The 27,950-nt window shown below is 41.0% G+C and overlaps 1 protein-coding gene across 18 annotated transcripts in view; it reads right to left on the bottom strand.

The window, feature by feature from the left end:
* Positions 1-4,225: 4,225 nt before the first annotated feature.
* The window catches only part of SUSD4 (sushi domain containing 4), a 191,277-nt gene continuing 167,552 nt past the window's right edge, over positions 4,226-27,950 (bottom strand). For 17 of the 18 annotated variants that reach the window (XM_061625092.1, XM_061625094.1, XM_061625093.1 and 14 more), the window contains 4 exons: positions 8,970-9,161; positions 8,367-8,511; positions 6,016-6,398; positions 4,226-4,779 (listed from right to left, as the gene is read on the bottom strand). In XM_061625092.1, the coding sequence (XP_061481076.1) occupies positions 4,751-4,779; positions 6,016-6,398; positions 8,367-8,511; positions 8,970-9,161 (749 nt within the window). In that variant the 3' untranslated portion in view covers positions 4,226-4,750. Of the gene's footprint in view, positions 4,780-6,015; positions 6,399-8,366; positions 8,512-8,568; positions 8,678-8,969; positions 9,162-27,950 lie in introns of all 18 variants that reach the window. The other variant, XM_061625097.1, reaches the window with a different exon arrangement.

Genomic DNA, 27,950 nt, shown 5'->3' with positions numbered 1-27,950 from the left:
AATGCTCCATACCTGCCCAGGATGGCATCCTTTCTGATCAGATAGGGGGTGACCCACTTGGCAGCTTCCCCTTCCAATAGACTGATCACAAATGCCACTTTGGCAGCATCATTGGGGAATTCTGCATCCTTAATGTCCAGGTACATCTCACATTGGGCCACAAAAGTGGAGAGCTGGTCGCTCTGTCCCGCATACTTGGGTGGTAGTCCAAATGGGATCTTGGCCACGGCAGCTGCAGGGGCTGCCCGCATTCGATCTATTGTGGATTTCAGGCTCTGGTTGTCCAATTTCAAGGTTCTCACAGTTGCTAACAGGCTTTGAACATCCGACTGTAGGTCTGCCACGCTTGACCTCAGTAGCTTCACTTCTTCCGTCTCAGAAGTGGGGTTTATCCCCCCAGCAGCTCCCTTTTCCATCTTGTCACGTTCAAGTGGCGGGAGTAAGGAGGGTTGAGTAGTTGGTTCTATCAAACTGTCGTGCCCCGGTTGGGACTCAAGAACAGAATCACTTGATGAAAGCAAATCAGTTTTTATTAGAGTAATTTCCAGACATAGGCTTCTCCGCCTCATGAACTCTTAACATGAACCAAAACCCGCGGCATGGAAGAGAGTTGATAGAACAGAGTATCAAACATTCCCTGTCCCTTATCAAGGGGGCTTTCGGGCACAGATCCTCTCACTCCGCCTCAAACTGCCCACATCTACGCCCCTTCCCTCCTCTTTTCTTTGGCGCCTTTTTAACTGTCTTCAGGTGCGGGGCAATGGGGGGGCGGCTACCTCCTCCCCTTCTGATTTGGAAAGGATGGTAAGGAGTGGGGGGGGTTGGCCCAGCTCTTCAGGCGATTTCTCTCTACCCTTCTCTGCAGACAAAGGGCCTTGGTCTCCCTCCTCCTCCCCCTCTGTCCGTAACTGCTTCACATTCCTAGGGGGGGAGCGCGTGGGAAACGAGTCTGTTGCCTGTTCAAGGTTTTCCCCCTCTATCTGGGAAGCCTCCTCCTCCCCTCCAGACGACTCAGCCCAACTGCCCCCCCTCCTACCTCATCCTCAGAAACATCAGAATCCCAACCATACATCCTGACATATCCAGGGTGAAGACCTGATATACATGTTCAGAATAATCATGTGGCGCAGTCAACTTAGCTCAACAAGCTCAAGCACCCATAATAAACCAAAAAATGAAGCACTTAATCCCTATACATGCTATGCCAATAAAGTACAATACATTTGAATGGATTTATATTAAAAAAGGGATTTTTCTAGTTACAATTTGGACGGCTTACGTGTTGAACCTAATAGAGGACCAAGTGGGGGTGGATATAGCTTACTTCCATGAAACAGCAAGAGATGGATGGCCCAATTTATTGGGAGCAATGCTTATGAAATGGACTCAAGTGAGGTCTTTTTTCTCCAACATTCCGCAAACTCAAGACATGAAGTAAAAATAAATGGAACATTTGGATACATTAAGACAGCATTTTTAGCTTAATCCTACAACAAACTTTGAGAATATATGGATTCTACTCAGTGGTCTTAGAATATTGACAGAAAGACATGCTGTTACCACTTAAGGACATAACAGTTTTCCAAAGATGGCTGTCCACACTCTTTGGTGCATGGTTATTAAGCGGCCATTGCTTTCAGATAACTTTAACTGACCCAAATAGTCCTGCATTGTGAAGACATTTCCATAGTATTTGGGTGCTTATTTTTAGCATTACTTATTTTCAGTCTTATGAGTCATAAAATGAAAGTGTAAGGAACAATTGCTCCACTGTCAACCTCTTTCCCACGTGTCTATTGTATTCATCTGTTGCATCACTGTGTACTTACACAGTGGGCTCTTCAGAGAATTTATCCACTTAGACTGAGAATAAAAATAGGGTTAAGGTCTAAGAGCTTTTGCAACAACAGTACTACTGCAAAATCATGTATTACTAAATTGGTAGCAACCTTTGGTGTACTTTCTAAAGTCATTCTTTAAAACCTAAGAATCTAGTTACATTTTCTCTGAATATTTTATTGTATGCATCAATAGTAGTGATAGTGGCTTATTTCATAAGGCAACTTTCCTCAACCTGGTGCCCTCAAGATGTTTTAGACTACAACTCCCATCAGCCCCAACCAGCACAGCTGTAACCCAAGACATCTGGAGACCAGTTTGGGGTTGGATGACATAATACATTGCAAATGTTGCTCAAAATATTGCAAATGTATAGCACAGCAGCTTGAATTGTGGGTATTATGAAGCTCATGAGTCACTTGTTTTGTTGATGTTTGCTTCCCTGGGCTCTTTCAGGAGGAAAGGCAGGACATAAATTCAATAATGGTAATAATAATAGTAATAATAATGATCATGATGATTACAACAACTGTCACCTATCTAGCAAGGCTGTTGTGAGGTTAAATAAGATGCTAATGGCAAGATGTTAATACATAAACAGCATTTGTCATCTGTAATGTTTGCACAGTTCAAGCTATCAGGAAAGTCTGTTTAGAAATTACATACACTTTATAACACAGAAATACAAGTGGTAAAATGCACATACTTGGGAAGTATCCAAAACTGTCTTAAACTTTTGATGAAGGATGGACAGATAAGACATATTTTAAATAAATGTCATTGTACTGTGGGAAACAATTTTTGTGCTTCTTTGTAAATACTTCAGTGCAGAACCACAAAGTCTAATTGAGTTGGATTTATAGCATTAGCTGAAGCAACAGCTTATATGTAGCGAGGAGACACCTGTCCTTTTCCTCCCAGAAATTGCACCAATGCTTCCCTCTTGTGCCAAGTAAAAAATAACAATAATGGCAACCATGGAACAGGATAAAAAGGTTAATCCCCCCCCCTGCATAGTTCTAGTCTGGACTGGGAGTAGGGAGGAATTTGAAGACAGAAACACAAAATGCCAGGCTATATACAGTATGTAACATAAAAATAAATAAATAGGAAGGAAAATAGAAAGCTATCCAAATTGTCAGACCATTGATCCATCTAGCTCAGCTTACACTGTGCTTGTCCAAGGTTTCAGTCTTTCCCAACCTTCCCTTTTACATTAAAAGTATGAGCTCTGTCATTGAACTACAGCCTTTTCTGATCATGTCATGTGTAGCATGGCTCTTATTTATGAAGTTCTTTATACAAATCCCAGCTTCGCCACAAATACTCTAGTAGCCTGGTAATACTGTTATCTCCCAACAGAACTTCCTCTGTAGGCATGCTACTATTGATTCCTACTCCAGGGGTATTGTAAGGATGACTGAGATAGGATATGCAAAATACTTTGGGCTTTTAAATTCATTAAAAAGATAATTATTTATTGACTTCTGTATCACTTGCATGCCATAATAGCCACCCTTCTAAGTTGATACTTGTGTGAATCAGACTATAGGACTGAACAGGAAGATGGCAACAGAGGATTTACCAAGTTCAACTATTGGTGACACACTAAAATTCAACAATACTTTGATTCCATTACACTGCTCCAAATAACTAATCCTTACATGTTCTAAGTGAGTGTGGTAGATTATAATATCTTCTGAATGGATATATACACCACAAGTGAAACCTGCAACAGAATTTTACAATGAATCGTCTCCTAGTAGGAGTGCTCCTGTTCAGAGCTCCAGCCAGCCATGTCTTCCTCCAGAATGTAAAGAGTGCAAAAAGGCCAATTCACTCTCTCCACGCCCCCCAGTTTTATGTTTTCCTTTTCCAGCTGACATTCAACATTCCATAATTCTTGGATGCCACATTGAGCATGCTCATTCCTCAGTGGGGCATGGAATTTGTACTTCTGTATACCGTGGGTTCACCTGAGCATGTCAGTACCTTTCTCTTGTTTCTCATTGGCCCTGTTTGGACTTCAATCCTGTTGGCGCTCACCCACCTGAGTTCATTAAACAGAGTGTGAGATAGTATCATTTCAACATTTGCCTAACTGTGGCCTTGATTATTTTGTTTATAACTTGGAACACCCAATAAGAAAAAAAAAAAGGTCAAATGCAATGTAACTATGATGTTTCATAAATGCTTCTATTTTATCTCCTTTGTTTTTGAAAAACCCTTTAGAATCATGACTGGAGCCTCTTCTTTCCTTTTATTACTTGTTTTCCCAGAATAATAAAGTTCTTTCCTGCTGCACCTCTTTAAATGACATCGAGATACGCTAAACAAGAGTTTATTTCTGCAAGCTTGGTTAAAACAGACCGTTCAGGAACGACCCTTTCCGATTTTAATTTCAATGCTGTTTATTTCTCCCCCATAAATTAGGATTCCTTTGTAAATTGTGGTCAATCATAAATATGTAGCAACTTCAATAAAGCAAATTTACATCATTTGACATGCTTTCTTAAGGCAGTTTGTACTTGTGCCACAAACCACTCTCATTGGTGTTTCTATAGAGCTGTTAAGACTTCCTGCGATGCAGATACACTCATCACTATTCCATAAATCTATAGTTCTTTTGCAGTGTCTAGTCTCATCAAATCCTCAGGATTCATTTTGTAAAGCTGTCGTTGAATAGCTGATGCTCTCAACCCCAAAGTTGATTAAGATATGTGCACAAAAATCTGGTGACATCACAATGTGGAAATGTATAAAAACAGAAAATGCCCTCCCCACAATATTGAATCAGTCTTTATATAGATATTTATATAGATATATAGGTATGTTTGTATACATATGTGCATGATTCTTTTACCCTCCCCCCACAAAGGTGTGAGCAAGTAATGAGCAAGTTTTGTGCAGATTAAGGGTCTTCATCCATCAATGGAATTTCTAGAAAATAAAAGAAAGAGTTAATTGGGTTTTAATAGTGAACTCTCTGAAAGGAGAACCTGAAATGTTACTTTGCTACAACATGCCACCAACAGAGCCATTGCTGCTAAGAGATTAAGGCACTTGATTATGCATGGATTCAGGCAACCCATTTTTTCTTTTACTTTATCACATAGTGACATGTACAGTAGGTGGCTTCATACAGATCAGCCTAATCGTTCAAAGCACTTTGCAGGTGACTGTGCAGTGAAGCCATCCTCTGATTATTCTTTCTTACACCAGATTAGTTTAAAAATGAAATTTAACTGTAAGATTTGAATTTTCCCCACTCAACTAATGTGCTTGAAGCTTGCCATACATTCACAACTAATTCCAGGTCATTTAATTCGTATGTTGTGTAAAGCAGTCCAATGGGTTAAAAGGCCACCAAACCTTCAGCAAGCCAAATTTTAAGGTGCCAAAAATCACATCATCATAAAAAAATTGGCTGCAGAGCCTATTAAATGTTGGATCCTAAATGGTCCAGGATATGTCCTAATTAGAATAAGTGTTGCAAATCTGCCCCTACCCATAATAGATAGCTGACACCAGTTGGCTATTGGCTGACTCTGAAACTCTGAGCATTACACAAACCACAGTCAGCTTTGCATAGATCATTGAAATACACCACTGCATGTTGAGAAAAGTCAATATTATAACAAGGTAATTGGATTGTTCTTTTTGATAGTATTTGATAAGAATACTAGGCAGATACTATGTTGAATTTTATTGTGATTCAGTGTGTGTGTTCCTTATTATTATTTTAAAAAGAATTGGTGCATAGGCTGATGAAATGGTTAAACAGCTACCTCGTACTTCAGGCCCAGACTCAGTTTCTCCACAGTTTTTTAAAGATTTGCCACGCTCTGATGTATCCAAGAAAACTAGCTAAACTGACCTCCAGTGAAAGTTCAGTAGTTTGCAGTGGGGAATGCATTAACCCATTCCTGCCATCAAGGAATTTTTAGACACAAATCCTTGGTAGAACCTGATGCAAGGTGGTGGTGAAACTTTGAGTTGTAAAGAATTTGTTGGGGGTTTTTTAAAGTCAGGAGCAAAACAGAGAAAGGCCGGAACAGGAAGTGAGACCAATACGAGTTTAGGTTCCTTCTCCAAAGCACAATTTCATGGCTTCTTCATATAAAAAAACACCTGACACTAAAGTGCACTCACATAATGTTCAAAAATCAAAATTACCATCTGCAATGTCAATGCTTGGGCTGGTTGATGCTACTTCCCCAGTGGTGCTGTTGATAGCATCAGTTCTCTCTGAGACAGGATGTGCTCCCATTTGACACACAGAAGATGTGTACAAACTTTGAAGAAGTTCAGAAGAGCCTGAAATGCTGTCACAGGTATCAAATTCTGCGGGCAACCTGTCCAAATCATCTGGCCCAGGATAAGCTGGAGGGTTCTGATCATCATCCTGCAAAATATACCCCTGTCCTGCAGGGGACACACATCCTGGTGCCAAGGCATTCAATCCGCTGCTCACAGCTTCGTCATAGGAAGGTAGCATAACAGGAACACCATCCACCACCACAAAGTCAGGGCCACTGCTGCAATTCTCCTGAGCACTTCTATATTGGCAGAGGAGAGAGAGAGAGAGTCAGGACAACAGAGTATCATCCTCTAGCAACAGATATGGTTCCCCAACTATAAAGTTTTTAATAACCTGAAATCAAGCTAGTGCATCATTAATATTTGCTTCAAATTTGCCTATGCATCTATTCAGACCGATAGTCGTGTGCACTTTGTCACAATCAAGTAAATAACTCTAGCAAACCAAGGAAAACGTGAGAGATGGAAAGCAAGCAGCCGGGTGGCACAGATAAGGAACTCTCTGTATTCCTCACTTTGCATTCGGAGTATCAGCTTACATTGAGATTCCCAGAATCATGGCTACACGTTAGGATGGGAAATCCTAGGCTGGACAGTCAGGGAATCTCAAGTTATTTTCACTGTATATTTATCTGTCTTGGTCATTAGCACCAGGTCACTGAGCACCGAAGCCAAGTTATAAAGCCTGCAGCCACCCCTAGTTTGAAATAAGAGGGGTGAAAATACATTATTTATTTATTTATTGCTTTGTTGACCACCCTTCACAATATATATCCAAGAGGGGTCTGCAATATATATATATATATATATATATATATATAAGCTACATAATAAATAGTAAATAAAAAGCCTGGAGGAAGAGAGAAGTTTTGGTCGAGGGCTTACATGATAACAATGTAGTCACCAAGTGTGCTTCATTGGGGAGGAAGTTTCATAACCAAGGTGCCACAGCTGAAAAAGCCGTCTCCCTGATCGCCAGCATCTTTTTCTCTGATGGTAAGGGTATCTGGAAAAGGGCCTTTTTAGAAGATCTCAACTTCTAGACAAGTTGAAGGTGTTCCTTTAGGTACCTGGGTCCCAAACAATATATTATTTATTTGTTTATTAAATTTATATCCCACCCTTCCTCCCAGAAGGATGTAGGACTCAGAAAGGTCAAACAGCACTTTGATTTGAGCTGAGATATGAGCTGGTAGCTTGTCAGAACTGTAAAATATGTTCTAAGTGGGCTATCCTAGTTAAGATCCTAGCTGCTGCTTTTTGAACCAGCTGGAGTTTCAAAACTGTCTTCAAGGGCTACTCCATGTAAAGTATATCACATTACAGTGTACCCTTTTCTGTACCTTTATGTTCAAAAACAAATTCTTGAGTGATTTCCCCATCTTTTACATACTGTATTAGACTATGTAATAGGAAAGTAAAGACATAAAAGAACATTAATTTCATAAAAGTGGAAAAAATGTGGAATTGACCGTATAATTAAGAGACAGACAGAGAGAGAGAAATTAGAGTAAGAAACTACTTTATTTGAAGAAACAGCTAAAGACAGACTAGGTCATGAATTCAGACTTCCTGTATCTGTGCTTCAGCCCAGTGGTATGCATGGTAGTTTGGTAGTAAGGTTCACTGTGTTCAATAACTTTACGCCTCATACACATAGGATTGGAGCCTTCAGCTGCTTTTCATCATTTACAATATAAATGTCGAAGAGCTATGTTCTTAAGATCCTATTCCATCCTTTTAATATAACAATAATAATAGAATTCTGTAGTTTTTCTTCTTAAAAATAAAGGAAATTCAGCTTTGGCTGAAGATGAGAGTTAAAGACACTTTCAAGACAAATGCCTTAACTCCTGTGCCTTGTAAGCAGTTAAGATTTTGTACACTCTTGATTAAAAATTAAGTTCTATGCACCCACATTTTGCCTTGATTTGTCAGCTTGACATTGGGCTGGGGTGGGTGTGTCCAGGTAGAATATCAACAGGTGCAGCTTTCCTACACACACATGAAGAATTTCTGCCTTATTTGTAAAACACTCTGCATTCGCCCACTGAAGCATACTGTTGTCCAGCAATGAGGCAGATTGTTTTATATGCTACCTATAAATGATATCCATCCCAAATCAAGCTCCCAGATGCAGGATCAAGTACTACACTGCTGAGAGAGAGAGGGGGGGGGAGAGAGAGAGAGAGAAAAGCACTACTAACCTTGGAAGAAAGCGTGCCTTAAATTTGGTCTGGAACATTCTGGCAAGAATAACTAGCAGAAGCACCAGAAGAACACTGGTAGCAGTGAATGCCACAATCTTCCATGTTGTCAGAAGAGTTTCCTGTGTATTTGGCCAGGTTTGTTCTGTGGCACAAAGGGCAATGAAAAAGTGTTGTGTTAGGTTATAACTTTAGTACTTACTTTGTATTAGAGGCAGAAACATCCACAGGAGTTAACAAGGTGGAGCGTGTTTTGCTTAGAGGGGTATACCATCCGTAGTTCTTTATTAATTTTGTAATTGCTGAAAAATCTCAAATAAAAAATTCATAAAAAAGATTCATCCACAGATATGATGCTCATATATGATACCTACATTCATTTTACACACACACACATTATTTATATATATATATATCTCCTTTCCAAATTATTTGCAAACTAAATATACATAAAATAACCACAACTGACGGCACACTTAATGTTACATTGATAAGATATTTTGCAATTCAATGGGGACCCCATCTTTCCATTCCTATTCGCCTGAATGTTTACTGTCTAACTCTCACGTCTGTATTGGATTCTCAAATATTGTTGTTTATTACCTGTTTTGACACAGTATACTTGATATGATGGAAACCATTCTCCATACTGGCAGGTGATATATTTGTAATCATTGGTGAGAGTGTAGCCAGGATCACAATAGAACTCAACCACAGTTCCATGGTTGTAATGCTCGCAAGGCCGCGGATGGCAAATATAATCTCCATGAGTCACCACAGGAGGTAGTGGACAAACTTCGGCAAAAAATAAATGAGGATGAGTGAGGTACAATAATGCATGACATCAACAGATATAAACTGAATATAACATTGCACATAGCTCCATTCATAATCTCAATACCAAACAAGCTTGGGTATATCACAGTATTTATGCTGTTAGAAACCAATATACTAGCAAACAACAAAAGTGGGCCCTGTGCAATGGTAATTATAATTTTCACACAAAGGCAATACAACTAACACAACACAACCAACTTCCCCTCCTGTTCCAATGCTATTGTGTCAAGGCAAGTTAATGATTTTATTATAAATGACCCATAAAAGGTCAGAATAGCAGGCAGACTATATTTCCAATATCTACCTCTATCCTACAAGTCATTTTTATTATTATTTTGTATTGTTTTTCTGACATCTTACATTGTATTTTACCTATGTATATTACTGTACACCATCTTGATATTTTATATGATGGGGCAATCTATAACTATGTTAATAAATAAATAAATAAATAAAAATGAGGGTTTTTATAATAGAAGGCTACCAAGGCATGCAAAATTCAGCCTTGACCTCTTCAATGTAGTCCAACAAACAGACCAATATCACCTCCAAGCTCTTAGACTATTGGAAGTTACAACAACTACACAAAGATTTATTGGGGGAGTAGCAGTTTATTTGCTTCAATAAATATTTCTATGCCTACTGGAACTTGCTATTGTCTATTATTTAGATATATGCACACACTAAGCTTTAAATGCTTCCTCAGAAATCTTATAAAAAAGAAAAGTTCAGAATACAACCGACCTTCCTATCACCAGCAGGAGTGAATGAATTGTGAGTGCAATCCAGCACAAGGTAAGACATATGTAAACCCTACTGAAATCTATATAATTGAAGAGCACAGCAAAATACTCATCCCATTGATTTCAAATTTGTTAAAAATCTAGTTTTCAGTGGATTGTACTATATATCTGTAACAAAGGAGTGAGCTGGCCAAAAAGGTACACACAGCAGAGTCATATGAAAAGGAACAAGAATAGTTTTATCAATAATTTTACCACAACTACATGTGAAGTGACAGATATGAATCCATACATTGCTCTAACCCATGAGGATTTCATGACTTCAATAATGGCTGTTTTTTAAAGAAAAGTAAGCAAGCAACAGGAGACTTAATTTTTGTTAATAACATTTTAATGTGCAAAGTATTATATAATGATCCACTAACACAACAATCAAGTAAGGTAGGTAGCTAGCACTCCTATTTTACAGATTCAGTTATTTGAATTCATAGCATTTTGTTGTATTCATATATTCAACATTAACAGCAGGTCTGCAGCTGTTTAGAAACCTGCCTTATACGGAGTCAGACCATTGGACTATCTAGCTCCATATTGTCCACACAGACTCACAGCAGTTCTCCATGACAACAGAGAGTAGACTTTCCTGACCCCACCTGTAAATATCAGGGACTGAATCTGGGACCTTCTGCATGCAAAGCATGTCCTCTATCACTGAGGTACAAATCCTTGTTTTGCATACTGTCAACCTGAATGTTCCAGGCAATTTGCAATAGAGTTCACAGATTATTTTTATTGTTATTGAGTGTAATCAGCGCATTCTGGCAACTCAGGAAGGTCACATAATTAAATTCAATCTAGATACTGTGTTCCCAGAAGTCTGGCTGGAGAAGAAGGGATCCCACAATAGCCTTGGGAGTGTGGACTATGAAGAACTCTTTATGCCTACTCAGAGTACAAGGACCTAATAGAGCACCCAGCAGAGAAGAAATGAGTCTTTTCCCTTTCCAATAACATTGAAGTTATTGAATGGTTACAACAAAGATAAGACAGAACCTTAGAAACAGGAACCTCCCTTATACCAGGTCAAGCAACTTGTATAGCCAGCCTAATATTGTGTGCTCTGACTGAAAGCAGCTCTCTAGGGTCTCGAACATAAAGCCCTTTCCCCCATCTGCTACATACTACTTCTAACTGGAGATGTCAAGGACTGAAGCAACCTCAGATCTTTTACATGCAAAAATGTGCTCTCACCATTGAATAATGGTCCCTCCCCCAAATAGGTAATGTGTAAAGCACATGACCCTCAATGAGTCTCGTGCTTTTACCTGGCTTGACTGTCTGATTTGGCCCTGTGGCTAACCAGGACGTAGCACTGGAATCTATATTTCATTGCCGGAACTCAAACCTGTGAAATAATAAAGCAGTGCTGAAATATGGTAATCATAACCACCATCTCTTAGATTAGGGTTTCCAGGAAAGAGGATGAAAGTAATAGGCTGAATTCAGCCCTGTCACCTTTCCTCTTATAAAATTAAGTTCCATCTGTCATCAATGCCACCCTGTGCTCCTTCAGGAGAAAGGACGGGATATAAAATGCTGCATTAACCATATTCACAGATTCAAGAGAGACAAAAAGTGGTCTTGGTATCAGTTGTACAAGTGATCTTTTGAAGCTAAAACAAATTGAAACATCTGCCATCTCAAGCCTAATTAACAGAGCAATCCTATACACATGTATTCAGAAACAAGTTCAACCAGTTTCTGTAAATAGGACTTAACTCTCAGGTAAGGGTGTATATGATTGCAGCGTGAGTCTTGCATGTTGAATTTCTGCTGTTAGCATTTTTATTTCAATAGCTGAACTTGCAGAATATGAAGTTATTATTAAATACCACCAGGTGCCTGAATGCACTGGACATATAACGATTTGGGTTATCTAAAGGAGTCAGGCACTATTCACTTCCCAGGAAGAGCAAATTGTTCACTGCTCCCCTCTACAGGCTGCCGTGTTTATTTCATGTCTCTATTATGCAGTAAAGACCTACTGCAGAGATATAAATAATGCACGCATCAATTCACAACAGTAGATTTCCCACAGAAATCACAATTCAGTAACTTCTCCCTATGCCTCTACTTATATGAATAATGTATTTCAAAAGTAATTCCCAGCCAACCTCCCAAAAGAGCACAACAAGACATTAAACGAACCTTCAGAAGAGGCTGATTGTAATGTGCAACACTTTCCATTCTGCATGCCCTAGAGATATGACTTTGTTTGCATTTTCACTAGGCAAGGTTTTATAAATTATAATATCTTGAAACTAGAGCACGTAATGCACACAGAAAACAACATTCTACATCTTTTCCAAGCTGGACTCAACCCAAGGGAATGCAAGATGATTCATTAGTAAGTCAGCAAAAGATCTAAAATGCTTTCCTTGTTTGGCTTAAAACAACATCACTAAATGGGAAGGAACCAAGGGAAAGAAAGCTCTCTGCCGATAAGCTCTCTCAATGAGCAAACCTCTCTGTCAAGAATAATCTTAGCTGATTAGGGGACACTTTATTACCTGCTGTCTCTAGCCATTTCTCTCCTCCTCTATCTAAACATCTTTGCAATAGTGTTGATTGCAGGGCCCAAGCATCGATAACAGTGTCAATACAGAGCACTGATTCAACAGCAAGCAACATGAAAAGGTTTTCCATCCAGAGATATAAACTACTTTAAAGATGCAAGATTCCAAGCCTATAATAATGCCACCTGCTGCCTCTTCTGACATTCAGAAAGGTTCAATGTATTAACAGTATAAGGAACCAAAAACAATAGAATGGAAAAAAGAGGACCAATGCCACACAGGCTTCCAGAAATTGGCTTTCCCTGTAGCAAACCAAAACAATACTCAATGGAGAAAGATCTGATAGGACACTAACAAGGAGAGTGCTTTCTCATAGTAAAAAAATAACTAATACTCCATCCATTGTAAATGATAACTTTATTTAAAGAGATTTAAGTTGGTGCAGCTTATGAAAGCAGGGATAGGCATTCAGCACACCAAAACATCAATTTTGACCAAAAAAAATTAGATAACTTTAATAAAGAATTTAAATACTACACAGAGAATTAGGCAAATTGCACATATGTGCATGAATTTGCTTATGCAGTTCAAATATTTTGAGTGTTGCATATTTGGAATAGAGTCGCCAATTTTGATAACTATTCAAATGGTGTTATTTTTTGCATATTAATGTTAAAAACAGATTTATCCTAAGGCTAAGGATTCTGCAATTACGCACAACACATTTCCGCCAGCCTTATGCAGGCAATTAAGATGATGTATTTTTTACAATAGTTGACCTTTGTTTTTACTGTATTTTTAATGGTTTTTACTGTACAGGGTTTTTTTATTTGTTGTAAACCACTTTGATTTTTTAAAAAATGAAATAGCAGTGTACAAATATCTCTATAAACAAACAAACCCAAGTACAAAAATAATTAAGATATAGAGAGAGTTGTGGGCCATTGAAAGTAATGGGGACAGGGACAAAAGCTGTATAGCACAATTAAAGCCTCACCGAAGACGCTGTCATGCCACTATAAACCCATGGAAAACCCAAACCTGGTAACACAAATAACAATTTCACAAATGAAATGTGCCTAGTATTTGTTGAGCCTCAGCTCTCCCAGAAGGGACAGGAAGGGGGAGGCATGAGTTTCAGGCGCCTCCGCTGCCAGAAGACACAGAAGACTTGGGAGTTGTTGAGTCTGAGCGGGACCTTGGGGGGAGGGGAAGCGATCCTGAACTCCAGCCAGTTCCCATGGATGGAGCGATCTCCGAGGAGGAGAGCACGCCGCCCCCAGTTGCTACTGAGGACCTGTTGGGGGAAGCTCCAGCGAAAGTGCCAACCCCTTCCTTACCAAGCAGTTCCCAGGATGCCACCAGCGTGACACAGCCCCCTGACCTCGAGCCCGTTACTCAGGTGTCTTCCGATGAGCCATTAGAGACACGCCCTCCGTCACCTTGCTCCCGCCGCAGCGAGAAACGGACAGGGCAGAGACAGGACTTATGAAGGAGTCACAGATTACGATCGAAAACGTTCCCTACTTAAGCTTGCCACTTACAGTAGGGAGCTGCTGTGTCAACTTCCTTCATACGCCACAGAGCATGTCTAGAGTGTAGTTAGGGATTTTAGTGAGTTAGTGCAGGCTTTTCTATGAAACTCAATGCCTTTGATGTATCCATTACTTTAATAAAACGAGATTTAATTGCACCTGCATCTCAGCCTCATAGTTCCGGCTCTGGACGGGACAGTATTAGGGAGTATCACCACAAACACAACATTCCAAATTCTGTTTCTGTTGCACAACACTAGGCAACCTCCCCCCAAAACAGAATGGTTTAAACAGATGAAAATCTACACTGTAAAGAGCGAGTCAGATGAACATAAAAAAGAGACATAGGGAGCACAAATAAGTAGCATATATGTGAAAGTAAAAGGCTTCAAGATCAATGCAGTATTATTTATAAAACCTGTGGACTTATAAAAGAAATTGGTAAAGACAGCATTGAAATGTTACCAATACTTTCACTGTGGGGAAAATCAATATCTTGTGAGTCCCTGGCTTTCCCTTCTTTAAAAGCCCTTGCCCTGATTCAGAGATGATAAAGGGCTAATGAACACAAGGAATTATTGCCTATGCTGCATTCTTCATTTCAGTGTAATGAGCACACTGAATATGTAAAAGGGATGTGCACATTAAACTGATTCTTCCCTTGAAATGAAATGGCCCCTTATATACCACAGCTCCTGTACCTATAAGAAATTGCTGTTTCCAGGCATCTTAATATGTGCAATGTGCACAAGTGAGCTCTCACAACCAGTTCCTACTGATATGCTACAAGCACAGATCAGCTAGCAAGGTAAATGGCTCCAGAAGACCACAAGAGGCATGTCAAGGCGCACACTCCAGTGGAAAGAGCCATACTCCCCTTCTATCCATGGTAACAAAACAACTTTTATGTTTGTTAGAATATTATCATTTTGGAGGGGGGGAGAGGATATATGTGTATTTTGGAGCTGGAATGCATTTAGAACTGAATATTTTTATTATAACTGATGCTAGATCCAATATGTACATGTTAAAATAAGTAAAACAAAAGCTAGTTCTTTATTATTATTAAAAAAAACACAACTTTTGCCTGCTAACACCCTCCACCCCCATTAAGTCCTTAAACGAAAAACAAATGGAAGAATAATGGAGCAGGTTTGAAAATAATCAAATTATCCTCGATTCAAATTGTCCTCCTTATTGTAGCTCCACCCATGGGAATAAGGGCTTTCCCTACGCTCCAGGCATGGCTCAGTAATGATTGTTATGCTAATACAGGCAAATGCAGCCTCTGCTCCCCAGAATCTGCATGGACTAAGAGCACACATTGTTATTTAAGCTCACAAACTGAGATATTGATATTTTAATTGATAACCTTCAGGCTCACAAAGGCCTTTTCAAAATCAGTCAGTCAAGCAAGCGACGTTATAATTAAATCTTTTAAAATCAAGCCAGTGCTGGACAGAAAACAGCCTTGTCATATTCCAAATTCTTTCTCAATGTGCTATACATCAATAGCAATAGAAATCTGAGCCTTCATTTATCAGAGCCACCAAAAAGATGACTGTGATATAATCTTGTGCATTCCAAAACTTCTAGCTAATTAAAATGATGTTAAATAAGTGGGACCTGCTGTGTGAAGTGTGTCTGTTCAGGGTTCTAGCCAACCATGCTTTTTTCCCCAGAATACTCTATTCCCCTCCCAATTTTCTGGTTCTTCCTGACTCTTAACATTCATTCTGTACGCACTAAGCATACTCAGTCCTCCATTAGGAGTTTTTTTTTTTAGGTAGCTGCCCCTTACGTTTTTTTCTTAAATATGTTTTGTACTTCTGCAAACCTTGGGGTTCTCAGTCGTCTTGCTTTGGCTACATACCCTTCATGACCGTGAGCTCACTAATAGTGTGATTTATTTATTTATAATAAGGAGCCCAGGATAGCAAACAAAAGCACAAACACTTTAAAACATGATAAAAACAGACTTTAAAATACATTAAAACAAAACATCTTTAAAAACATTTTTTAAAAAAGCTTTCAAGACATCTTTAAAAAAAGGTTAAAATGTATTGTTAAAAAAAAGATTTAAAAACATATTAAAAAGCAAATCCAACACAGACACAGACTGGAATAAGGTCTCTACTTAAAAGCCTTGCTGAAAGAGGAAGGTCTTCAATAGGAGCTGAAAAGATAACAGAGATGGCGCCTGTCTAATATTTAAGGGGAGGGAATTCCATAGGGTAGATGCCGCCACACTAAAGGTCCATTTCCTATGTTGTGCAGAACAGACCTCCTGATAAGATGGTATCTGCAGGAGGCCCTCACCTGCAGAGCGCAGGCATCAACTGGGTATGTAAGGGATAAGATGGTAATTCAGGTATCCTGGTCCCAAGCTGTATAGTGCTTTGTACACCAAGACTAGAACCTTGAACTTGGCCCGATAGCAAATGTGCAGCCAGTGTAATTCTTTCAGCAGCAGAGTGACATGTTGGCAATACCCTGTCCCAGTGAGCAGTCTCACTGCTTCATTTTGCACCAGCTGCAGTTTCTGGACCAATCTCAAGGGCAGCCCAACATAGAGCGCATTACAATAATCAAGCCTAGAGGTTACCAGAACATGGACAACAGTGGTCAGGTTATCCTGGTCCAGAAACGGTCGCAGCTGTCTTATCAGCCGAAGCTGGTAAAAGGCACTCCTAGCCACTGAGGTTACCTGGGCCTCTACCAACAAAGATGGATCCAGGAGCACCCCTAGACTATGGACCTGCTCTTTCAGAGGGAGTATGACCCCATCCAAAGCAGACAACTGACCAATTATCTGAACTCGGGAACCACCAACCCACAGCACATCCATCTAGGATTGAGAGTTAGTTTATTGGCCTCATCCAGCCCACCACAGAGTCCAGGCACCGGTCCAGGGCTTGCACGGCCTCTCCCGATTCAGATGTTATAGAGAAATAGAGCTGGGAATCATCAGCGTACTGCTGACACCTTGCCCCAAATCTCCTGATGACCGCTCCCAAGGGCTTCATATAGATGTTAAATAGCATGGGGGAACAAGATGGTACCCTGCAGCACCCCACAGCACAACTGCCAGGGGACCGAAAGATAATCACCCAATGTTATTCTCTGAAAACGGCCTTGGAGATAGGATCGGAACCACTCTAAAACAGTGCCTCCGATACCCATCTCACCAAGTCGGCCCTGAAGCATATCATGGTCAATGGTATCAAAAGCCACTGAGAGCTCAAGTGTCTCACTCCCCCTGTCCTTCTCCCAATAAAGGTCATACATTCGGGCAACCAAGGTTGATTCAGTCCCATAACCAGGCCCGAACCCAGACTGGAATGGGTCAAGATAATCTGTTTCATCCAAGAGTACTTGCAATTGTTGCATCACAACCCTCTCAACCACCTTCCCTAAAAAGGGGGTATGTGCGACTGGTTGGTAATTGTTGCAGACCAATGGGTCCAGGGTGGGCTTTTTCAGGAGCAGCTGGAACTACTCCCTCCCACAATGAGGTGTTGACCACACCCTGGTCAAACCCCTTCAGCAAGCTTTAATCAGCCAAGAAGGGCAAGGGTCGAGAGGACACATTGCTGCCCGCATCATCGCAATTACCTTGTCTATGTCATCAGGCCGCATCAACTGAAACCGTTTCCAAGAAGTTGGGAATAATAATTATTATACAGTGTCAGCTGCTGCCTACTGGGGCTGGTGGGGTGAAAGATGGGGCAGAGGACAGGGAGCTAACTGCAGATAGAGCTGGGGTAGGAGAGCACACTTGATAGGCGCGCACACACACACACACACACAGAGAGAGAGAGAGAGAGAGAGAGAGAGTTTAAGTGGGGATAGTGGAGAGAAAGAGAAGTTAAGGAACCAAAGGAAAAGAAATAGAAATGTTAAGGGGTGGGAGGGGGAAGAAAGAGCAAGGCAAGGAGGTGGCAGGTGGCAGAAATAGGATAAACATTTCCGTGCTGTAGTGCTACACAGAAACTAAAACAATATTGCCATGGTTCTCTCCCACTCCTTTAAATGAATTCAACATAACCTGGAAGATGGACTGCTGGCAAGTGATGGGTTGCACGTCAGAAGGACTGGGAAGAATGTGTTTTGGCACAGCATGGAGAACTTCATCAGGAGGGCTTTAAACTGAATCCTACAGGGGAGGGAGATGTAGACTTGGAGGAACAGCTGGCAAAGGTTTATGCACAGGAAAAGAGAGAACAACTCCAATGGGGCCCAGTAACAGTCTTCATAAAAATGTAGGAAGGAAGCCTGGCTGTAAATCACATGGTCTTGGATGTCTGTATGCTAATGCCCAGAGTATGGGAAACAAACAGGACAAACTTGAACTCTTAATACAGGAGAGTAAATATGACGACAGATATAACTGAAACTTGATTGGATGACTCCTATGACTAGAATACAGCGATTAAAGGATACGAACTTGATCAAAAAGAACAGACGGAACAGAAAGGGCAATGGAGTCGCGCTATATGTTAACTATATATATGCCTTCACAGGAATACAGGGGCATTGCACTTGATAGCCCCACAGAGAGTTTCTGGATTAAAATAAACGGGGCAAGGAATAAAAGCAACACGGTGGCTGGAGTCTACTATTGACCACCCAATCAAGGAAAAGATGAAGACTAAACTTTTCAAAAGCAAACTGCAAATGTTTCAAGGAGGTATGATGTAGTAGTAATGGGGAATTTCAATTACCCCAATATCTGTTGGGAGACAAATTCTACCAAACACAGTCCCTCCACGGAATTCCTGACTTGTGTTGGAGATAACTTTCTCCTACAGAAAGTGGAGGAAGGAACTAGAGGATTAGCTATCCTTGACTTGATTCTAACCAATAGAGATGACTTAGTGGATAAAATGAGATCTCTGGGGGAAAGTGACCATGCTATACTTGAGTGCTTTTTAAAGGAAGCAAAAGGTGAGAGTAGCTATACGTGTACCCTGGACTTCAGGAAAGTCCATTTTAAAAACTCAGAACAATGATAAGAATGGTCCCATGGCAAGTGACCCTAATGAGAAAAGGAGTCTAAGATAGATAGGAGTTTCTAAAAAAAGGGAATTCTAAAGGCACAATGGCAAACAATTCCATCAAGGAAAAAAGGGGGAAGAGAGCAGAAGAAGCCACTGTGGCTTCAGGAAAAGCTTAAAGATGATCTGAAAACAAAAAAGGATACATACAGGAAGTGGAAGGAAGACCAGGCCACAAAAGAAGAGAACAGACGGGTAGTACAGAATTGGAGGGATGGCATCAGGAAGGCTAAAGCTAAAAGCAACAAAAAAGCTTTCTTCAGGTACATCCATAGTAAAAGACAGAAAAAATAAATGGTGGTACAGCTACTCAATGAGGATGGCAAAATGGTAACAGATGACAAAGAAAAGGCAGAAGTGGTAGAATTCCTACTTTGGCTCAGTCTTCTCCCAAAACAAGATCTATGGTCCTCCTGGCAAACATGAAGTTGAAGGGGCAGGTTCGCAGCTTGAGGTTGATAGACAAATGGTTAAGGAATACCCAGTCACTTTGAACGAGTTCAAATCTCCAGGGCCTGATGAACTGCATCCTAGAATATTGAAGGCACTGGCTGAAAGACTCTCAGAACCACTGTCTATTATCTTTGCAAAATTGGGGAGGATGGAATGCCGGATGACAGGAGGAGGGCTAATGTTGTCCCTATCTTCAAAAAGGGGGGAAAGGAGGAACCTGGGAACTACAGACCAGTCAGCTTACTTCAATCCCTGGGAAAATTCTGGAGCACATTATAAAGCGGTCAGTCTGTAAGCACCTTGAAATCTATGCAGTGATTACTAGAAGCCAACATGGATTTATCAAGAACAAATCCTGCCAGACTAATCTTATCCCATTGTTTGATTGGATAATCTCCCTGGTGGACTGTGGGAATGCTGTGGACATAATATATCTTGAATTCAGCAAAGCTTTTGACAAAGTGTCCCATGATATTCTGATAAGCAAGCTAGCTAAATGTGGGCTGGATGGAACAACTATCAAGTGGATCCACAGGTGACTACAGGATTGTATTCAAAGAGAGCTTATCAATGGTTCTTTCTCAAACTGGGGGGGGGAAATAACAAGCAGGGTACCTCATCTGGAGTACTGCATCCAGTTCTAGATACTGCACCTTAAGAAAGATGCAGACAAACTGAAACAGGTTCAAAGAAGGGCAATGAGGATGATCAAGGGACTGGAAACAAAGCTGTATGAGGGGAGACTGAAAGAACTGGGCATGTTCAGCCACAAGAAGAGAAGACTGAGGGGAGATATGCTAGCACTTTTAAAGTACTTGAAAGGTTGTCACACAGAGGAGGGCCAGAATCTCTTCTAGATCATCCCTGCGTGTAGGACATAGGATAAAGGGTTCAAGTCACAGGAAGCCAGATTTCAATTGAACATCAGGGAAAAAAACTTCCTAACTGTTATGAGTGGTATGACAGTGGAACCAATTACCTAGGGAGGGGGTGGGCTCTCCAACACTGGAGGCATTCAAGAGGCAGCTGGACTCACCTGTCGGGTATGCTTTAACTTGGACTCTTGCATTGAGCAGAGGGTTGGACTTGATGGCCTTATAGGCCCCTTCCAACTGTTACGGAAAGTTGTATATATATGCAGAGATCCTCAGCTGCCTGAGCTGCGTGTGTGCAAGTATGTGTATTACTTAAGTAGCAGGCTTTTACCCTGCATTTAGATCACTGAGCCTTAAGATTTAGTAAAATAAGAAAAGCTACTTTATTTCTAGAAACACACAGTAGATAGGTAAGGCATACCTGGTTCTAACTAATTAAGTTGGAGGTGCAATGCCCAGACTTGGGTATTGCCCTCATGGCTCAGGAAAGAGAGCAAAGATAAAGATGTCTCCTCTCCCCTCGGACAGTCAAAGAAGAAGACAAAGGAAGGAGGGGCAGGTCAGCTTCCCTGAGCATATCAGCTTACAACAGAAGAAAGTCAAGTAGAGAAGAGCACAGGTAAAGGTAGGCAAGCCTAGCCAGCTGGAGGACCCTAACTCTATCTTTGTTCTGGAATACAAATAAAAGAACCCAAACAGGAGTTGCTCTTGCCCTACTTCCAACACCAACTCTACTATTCTATGATTCTGTGCCTGCTCCCTCTGCTGATTATCAGCCAGTCTCTAAAGTGGTGTGTTATGCCATCTCAGAACTAAACAGCAGCAGCAAAGCAATTGGTTGAAGCATCCTGAATGAATTCTGATTGGGCCAGGGACACAATCAGAGTAAAACTGGTACGAATATTTTGAAGTACTTCCAGAGGATCCCTTTATGCAAATTGCAGCAAATAACTGGGTCCAGATTAGCTAGATCAGGAGTCACCAAACCTTTTGGACCAGAGGGCATAATTTTGAGAGAGTGCTGGGGGCATCAGTTACAAAAGGGCTGCTATGGGGACATAGAATAACACAAGTTTATAGAGTAGTCATGGTGCAGCTTTTCTCATAATTGTATTTCCATAATAGAGAAAGTTTTACATGTTGAATTTTTGCCTGCTATGCAACTGTTAAAGGTACAAGTACCCTGTTTTTCCCCACTGCCAACCCTAAATCAAAGCCTAAGCTGCCATCCTCTACTCACTTATCTGGAAATGAGCCCCGTTAAACATAAAGATACTTACTTCTGAGTAGACATGTATACCATTGTACTGTAAGGTAATATACAGCGAATTCTTAATATTAGAGTCCTTGGTCTTTAGCTGCTGCAAAGCAGGAGACATGTTTAAGCCTCTTTGCAAAGTTTCCAAATTTGCCTTTTGGAGGGAGGGAGGTTCTTTAACATTCACCCACACTTACTGTGGAGTGGTATTGACAGAAAATAATTTCTAGGCACTACCTGATCTCAGGCAAGCCCAGCACAAGAAAGATGCATCCTGGTTGCTAAGGAAATAGGAATGACAAACTATGGAGATTCCAAGTACGGGGGGGGGGAGAGAAGCAGGAAAAGTGCACTAAAAGAGATGGCAAAGCAGCTCTTTAGGACCCCAGGGATTCATATTGTCTGGTGTCCAAACAACTCATTTATCAATTAGCTCTGACTTCACTCATTGGCTGCACAATTTGCTCCACAACTTGTTTTCTAGTAGGGCTCCTTTTTAAAAAAAAGCGAAAGCTCAGATTCTGGGCTATCTAGTGGGGGCACCACTATGGTGCCCGTAGTCAATGGGTTGGCGACCCTTGGGCTAAGTGCTTCCAATCTTAAGGAAAGAAGGCTATTTGGAGTATCAGTGGATCTTGTCACCAAGCCTGAAGAACATTTTTTCTATAGGAAATGGTTTGAATAAAGCTGTCCCCCCATATTTTCCTGGGGAGTTGTGGGGCAGTGCCAGGCCAAGCAATGCAAACTCCACCTAGGAAGACATGCAGAGAGTGATTATATCATGGGAGAACGGTAAGGAAAAGTGGACTCATGCTCCTGTGGTGTGTGTGACTGGGAGTTAAGGGTGGGATTGGTTGCTGTTGATGGGTTGCTGGCCCTTTTGCTCTCATAAACCACCCACCGCTAATATTAAATTTACCATAGATTGTAGCATGCTACTCAGTAAGAGTTACCTAATACTCTTGAAAAAAGGATTTTTGCCTTCCTGAGAGAAGTTTCTAGGAGCTAATGGTCTACTTTTATTCTTCATTCTGATTTTACCAGGCAATGTGATCCAAAAGCATCTTCCTGCTATAATACAAAGGAAGCAGATGGTAATGGAAAAAACAATCAACTTCAGCAAGAGATCCATTTGTATTGCTTTATAACCAACCAGGTAATCTATTTTATTAATGGAGAAAGTGCACAGGAGCCCTTGCTTCTTAAAATCTTGCTTCCTTTCTTAAGGCTCATCCTTCAAAAAAGGGTTTAAAAACTTTGAATAAAAAGGCATTACATTCCTCTTAAATCCAGATTAGCTGCTGTATTACAATGCACTGAAAAAATACTATTCAAAATATTCTAGAAATTGTGAGAAGATAAGAAGAGCCTGCAGTATCAGGCTAGTGACTACTTAGTCCAGCATCCTTTTCTCACAGCGGCCAACCAGATACCACCAGGAAGCCCACAAGCAGGACCTGAGTGTAAGAGTACTCTCCTTGCCTGTGGTTTCCAGTTACTGGTATTTGGAAGAACACTGCCTCTGACTATGGAGGCACAGCATAGCCATTGTGGCTAGTAGTCACTGATAGCCTTATGCTGTATGAATTTGTCTAATCCTCTTCTAAAGCTATCCAAGTTGGTGGCCATCACTGCCTCTTGTGGAAGCAAATTCCATAGTTTAACTACGTGCTGTGTGAAGGACTTTCTTTTGTCTGTCCTGAATCTTCCAACATTCAGCTTCATTGAATGTCCACAAGTACTATGAGAGAGGAAGAAGAACTTTTCTCTATCTACTTTGTCTCTGCCTTTCATAATTTTATACACTTCTATCAATACACCTCTTACTCACCTTTTCCCTAAATTAAAAAGCTCCAAATCCTGCAACCTTTCCTTATAAGGGGGTCACTCCATCCTCTTGATCATTTGGTTGCCCGTTTCTGAACCTTTCCCAACTCTACAATATTCTTTTTTAGATGAGTTGACATTGTTACAACAAAACTGTACAGTCCCTTATTCCCTCCCCACTCACCGACCCCAGCTCCCCTACCTCTCTCTGGCCTCATGCCCTCCTCCTTTTTCCTGATGTTCAGTTTGGTGTGCTATGTAGTGTTCAGGTTCATATGCTCAGAAAAGGGTTAAGGTAAATGAATGTCAATGTTCTGCTGGAGTCCCGAGTGAGAGGTACAGTGCAATGCAGGGATGGACACTTCTCCAACCCACCAGCTGTTAATCTGGGACTCCAGCAGAACAATATTAAAAAAATGTTCATCACAGAGAACTGAGGCAAATAGCTTTCACAGCAACAGTCGCAATGGTGGTTGAATGGGTGGGTGGAAGGAAATCTGATTGATAGTCTGTTTCTGATGGATTCCTCCAACATCCCCAGTGTCATAACATACTTTAAGGATGTGTTTTAAAAATGAAACAGTGGGGAGCATTTTGCAACACAGAAATGCCGAACAAATTATTCAGATATGGCACATAAGGAATCTGACGTATTGGGGTGACATAGTAGAAACAGAACTTATCCAGAACGTTTCATTAAAAACTCTGATTGTATATGACCTGGTAATTATCCAGTAGCGTAGAAATTATGGGTTGTATCCAAAGTAGAGCTAAGGAAATTGTTCCATCAGCGCAAGGAACAAGGATTTCTGCTTGTTCAATGGAACTTTCCCCCTCTCCTCTGTCTGCACGCTCCCTAAATCTGTTCTAGGGGTTCCCCCAATCCTACAAAGCAGATTTAGGGAGGGGGCAGGGTGTGCACTGAGGAGGAGAGGGGAAGCATTAATTGGACACCACCCTATATGTGGCAGAGCTTTATAATAAGATTAAAATATATTCATCTCTAAAATGAAACATGAAGATTCATTCAGTATGTAAAATCACAGTATGTTCTAATAAGACTTTTCTATAATTCTAAGTAGTGCAGGATGTTATTCATGTAAGCTGTTATTCATCATGAAATACAAATCAGCAGAACAATTTTTTTACTTGTACATCTCTGTACTAAAAAGTGCTACCGGAGCCATGAAACTGGAATTTTATAATCTAGGCAATCTGGGTGTCAATTTGCATCTGAACACTCATTCTATACTTCCGTCTAATATGCAGGTATGCCAAGGTAAGCTGATACATCCTTGTGTGTGGAACTAAAGTTGTGACTGGGAGAAAGATAATATTCTACAGACTGTCCCAGAACTGCAACATTTTTATTTATTCATCCCTAACTAAAGAATCGAGATGACTGCACTGCCATCTTCTGTGGCGTCTCACACAAGCATACTAACAGTAGAAAGATCTAAACTAACATGGTAATTTCTGTTAGCTGAGGAAGTACCAATCACCTGATCAGAGGCATGGATTTTTATCTGGGGTGTGCATCAGCTCATGGGAATGATAGTTTCTGAAGGTGCTGAGAGTTGCCAGGAGATGCCCTATATCCTCATATTTGCTGACCATATGGTCGTAATAAACTATCTATCTATCTATCTATCTATCTATCTATCTATCTATCTATCTATCTATCTATCTATCTATCTATCTATCTATCTATCTATATCCTCATAGAGCTACAATCCCCAGAAGAGGCGCTGACTGTTAAACCACTCTGGCCACTGGAACTCTCGTCAGGGGAATAGGAGACTCCTAACAACTCTCAGTACCCTTAACAAACTACACTTACCAAGATTCTTTGGGAAAAGCCATGACTGTCTAAAGTGGAATAAAAGTCTTATGTGGGTGTGGCCACCTGATTAGCCAAGCCAAACAGCTGTGAGTCTGGCTTTTAGAACACTTGACAGTTGCTTCTTACTGAGAATGCCTGATGCTATAATAGACTTCAATGTTATATTTCTTAAATTAATTAAAAATCAGCCATGCATTTTTTTTTCACTTTTAAACTGCAGAAGACGAAGGTCAGACTATGCAGCAAGGTCAGTAATAGGACTACAGGTACTCTGTGAACATGGCTGATTTTTAATTAATTTCAACAAATTATTTTATTTATTTATTTATTAAATTTATTAGTCGCCCATCTGGCTGGTTGTCCAGCCACTCTGGGCGACGCACAACATAAAAACTTATAGTTCACATTAGAGCAGCCTTTCCCAACCAGTGTGCCTCCAGATGTTGTTGGACCACAACTCCCGTCTTTCCTGACCATTGGCAATGCTGGCTGAGGCTGATGGGAGTTGTGGTCCAACAACATCTGGAGGCACACTGGTTGGGAAAGGCTGCATTAGAACCTTAAAATTCCAACAATAACACTAAAATCTAACCCACCCAAAAGGCCTGCCTGAAGAGCCAGGTTTTCAGGGTCCGGCAGAAGCTCATCATGGAGGGAGCATGGCGGATGTCATTTGGGAGGGAATTTATTTATTTATTTATTTTTATTTATTTTATTTTATTTATAAACCGCCCTTAGCCAAAGGCTCCCTGGGCGGTGTACAACATAAAATAATACAATAAATCAGCAATCACAAAATATAAAATACAAATACATGTGTGCACACATGCGCATGAACAGTTTGCTGTAGATTCATCATGGGAAAGAGTATAAGGGAAGAGCCTTTTCAGTTGTTACTCCTCATTTGTCAAACCCCCTCCCTAGTAAGGCCTGCCTGGCACCTTTGTTGACATCTTTTCAGCCCCCTGTAGAAACATACATTTTTCCCCAGGCTTTTGATGAACTACAATATTGCTGTCTGTTGTTTGCATGCTGCTTTCTGCTGTTGCTGTGGTACTTGCTTTGTGTATTTTTTATGAACAGCATGTGTTTTGGGAGGAATGTGTTTATATTATGATGTATTTTTATGTTTTAAATACGTTGTAAGTTGCTTGAAGACCTTTTGTGTAAGAAGTTGCTAAAAAGTTTGATAAATTATGATAATAACAATTTCAATCCATGTCATGTTTCCTTGTCAGTGCATATCTTAAAATTCAATTCAACACATTTTCCTGTCTTGAAGAGGCAGACTTTTTTTTTTATTCTGGAAATGATGGTGGGTGCAACGATTGAAAAAGCCCTCTCCCTAGTTCTCACCAGTCTAGCTGTTTTAACTGGTGGGACGGAGAGAAGGTCTTTTGAGGCTGATCTTGTTGGGCGGCAACACTGATGATGCTGGAGGCGCTCTTTCAGATAGACTGGGCCGAAACCATACAGGGTTTTAAAGGTCAAAACCAACACCTTGAATTGAGCTCGGAAAGCTACTGGTAACCAGTGCAACTCCTTCAGCACTGGAGTAATGTGATCTCACTGGTGGCTACCCTTAATCAGGCAAGCCGCCGCATTCTGTACCAGTTGCAGTTTCCAGACCGTTTTCAAGGGTAACCCCACATAGAGCACATTACAGTAGTCTAGGCGAGAGGAGACCAGGGCATGTACCACCAATGGGAGCAGATGGTTTGAAAGGTAGGGGCGCAGCCTTCGTATCAAATGGAGTTGATACAATGCCGCCAGGCTCACAGCCGAGACCTGAGCCTCCATGGACAGCTGGGAGTCAATAATGACCCCCAGGCTGCGGACTTGGTCTTTCAGGGACAGTTGTACCCCATTAAGCACCAAGTTAACATCCCCCAACCTTCTCTTGTCTCCCAAGAACAGTACCTCGGTTTTGTCAGGGTTCAGCTTCAGCTTATTCCTTCCCATCCAGCCACTCACCGACTCCAGGCACTTGGACAGGGTTTCCACAGCCAACCCTGGTGAAGACTTGAACCATAGAGCTGCGTGTCATCCGCATAATGATGACATTGCAGCCCACATCTCCTGATTGTAGCTCCCAGCGGCTTTATATGGATGTTAAACAGCATCGGGCAGAGGATAGAACCCTGTGGTACCCCCCAAGTGAGAGGCCATGGGTCCGAGACCTTGTCCCCCAGTGCCACCCTCTGGTACCTATCAGACAGGAAGGAATGGAACCACTGCATTACAGTGCCCCCTATGCCCAGCCTCTCCAGGCGGTCCAGGAGGATACTGTGGTCAACCGTATCAAAAGCCGCTGAGAGATCCAGGAGGACGAGGAAGGTGCATTTGCCCCTATCCAACGCCCTCCTCATATCATCCACCAAGGCGGCCAAGGCCTTATGAGACTACTGACAGAAAAAAATCCAACAGGGGTCTGAATTTCTTTTCTCTTGTTTTACACTCTGAACTCTCAGTTCTCTCTGACTGTTTTTGTATTGCCATGAAAACTTAAGAGGGTTGTTAAGCAAGCATTTCTGAGTTTAGGACAAAGTTCTGTATAGTTTTGTTTTGAAACGAGCTTAC

Source organism: Rhineura floridana, chromosome 4 (genome assembly GCF_030035675.1).
Source record: "Rhineura floridana isolate rRhiFlo1 chromosome 4, rRhiFlo1.hap2, whole genome shotgun sequence".
Classification (NCBI taxonomy): domain Eukaryota; kingdom Metazoa; phylum Chordata; class Lepidosauria; order Squamata; family Rhineuridae; genus Rhineura; species Rhineura floridana.
Note: the sequence above shows the minus strand (reverse complement) of the source record. Positions and strands in the feature narration are given on the sequence as shown.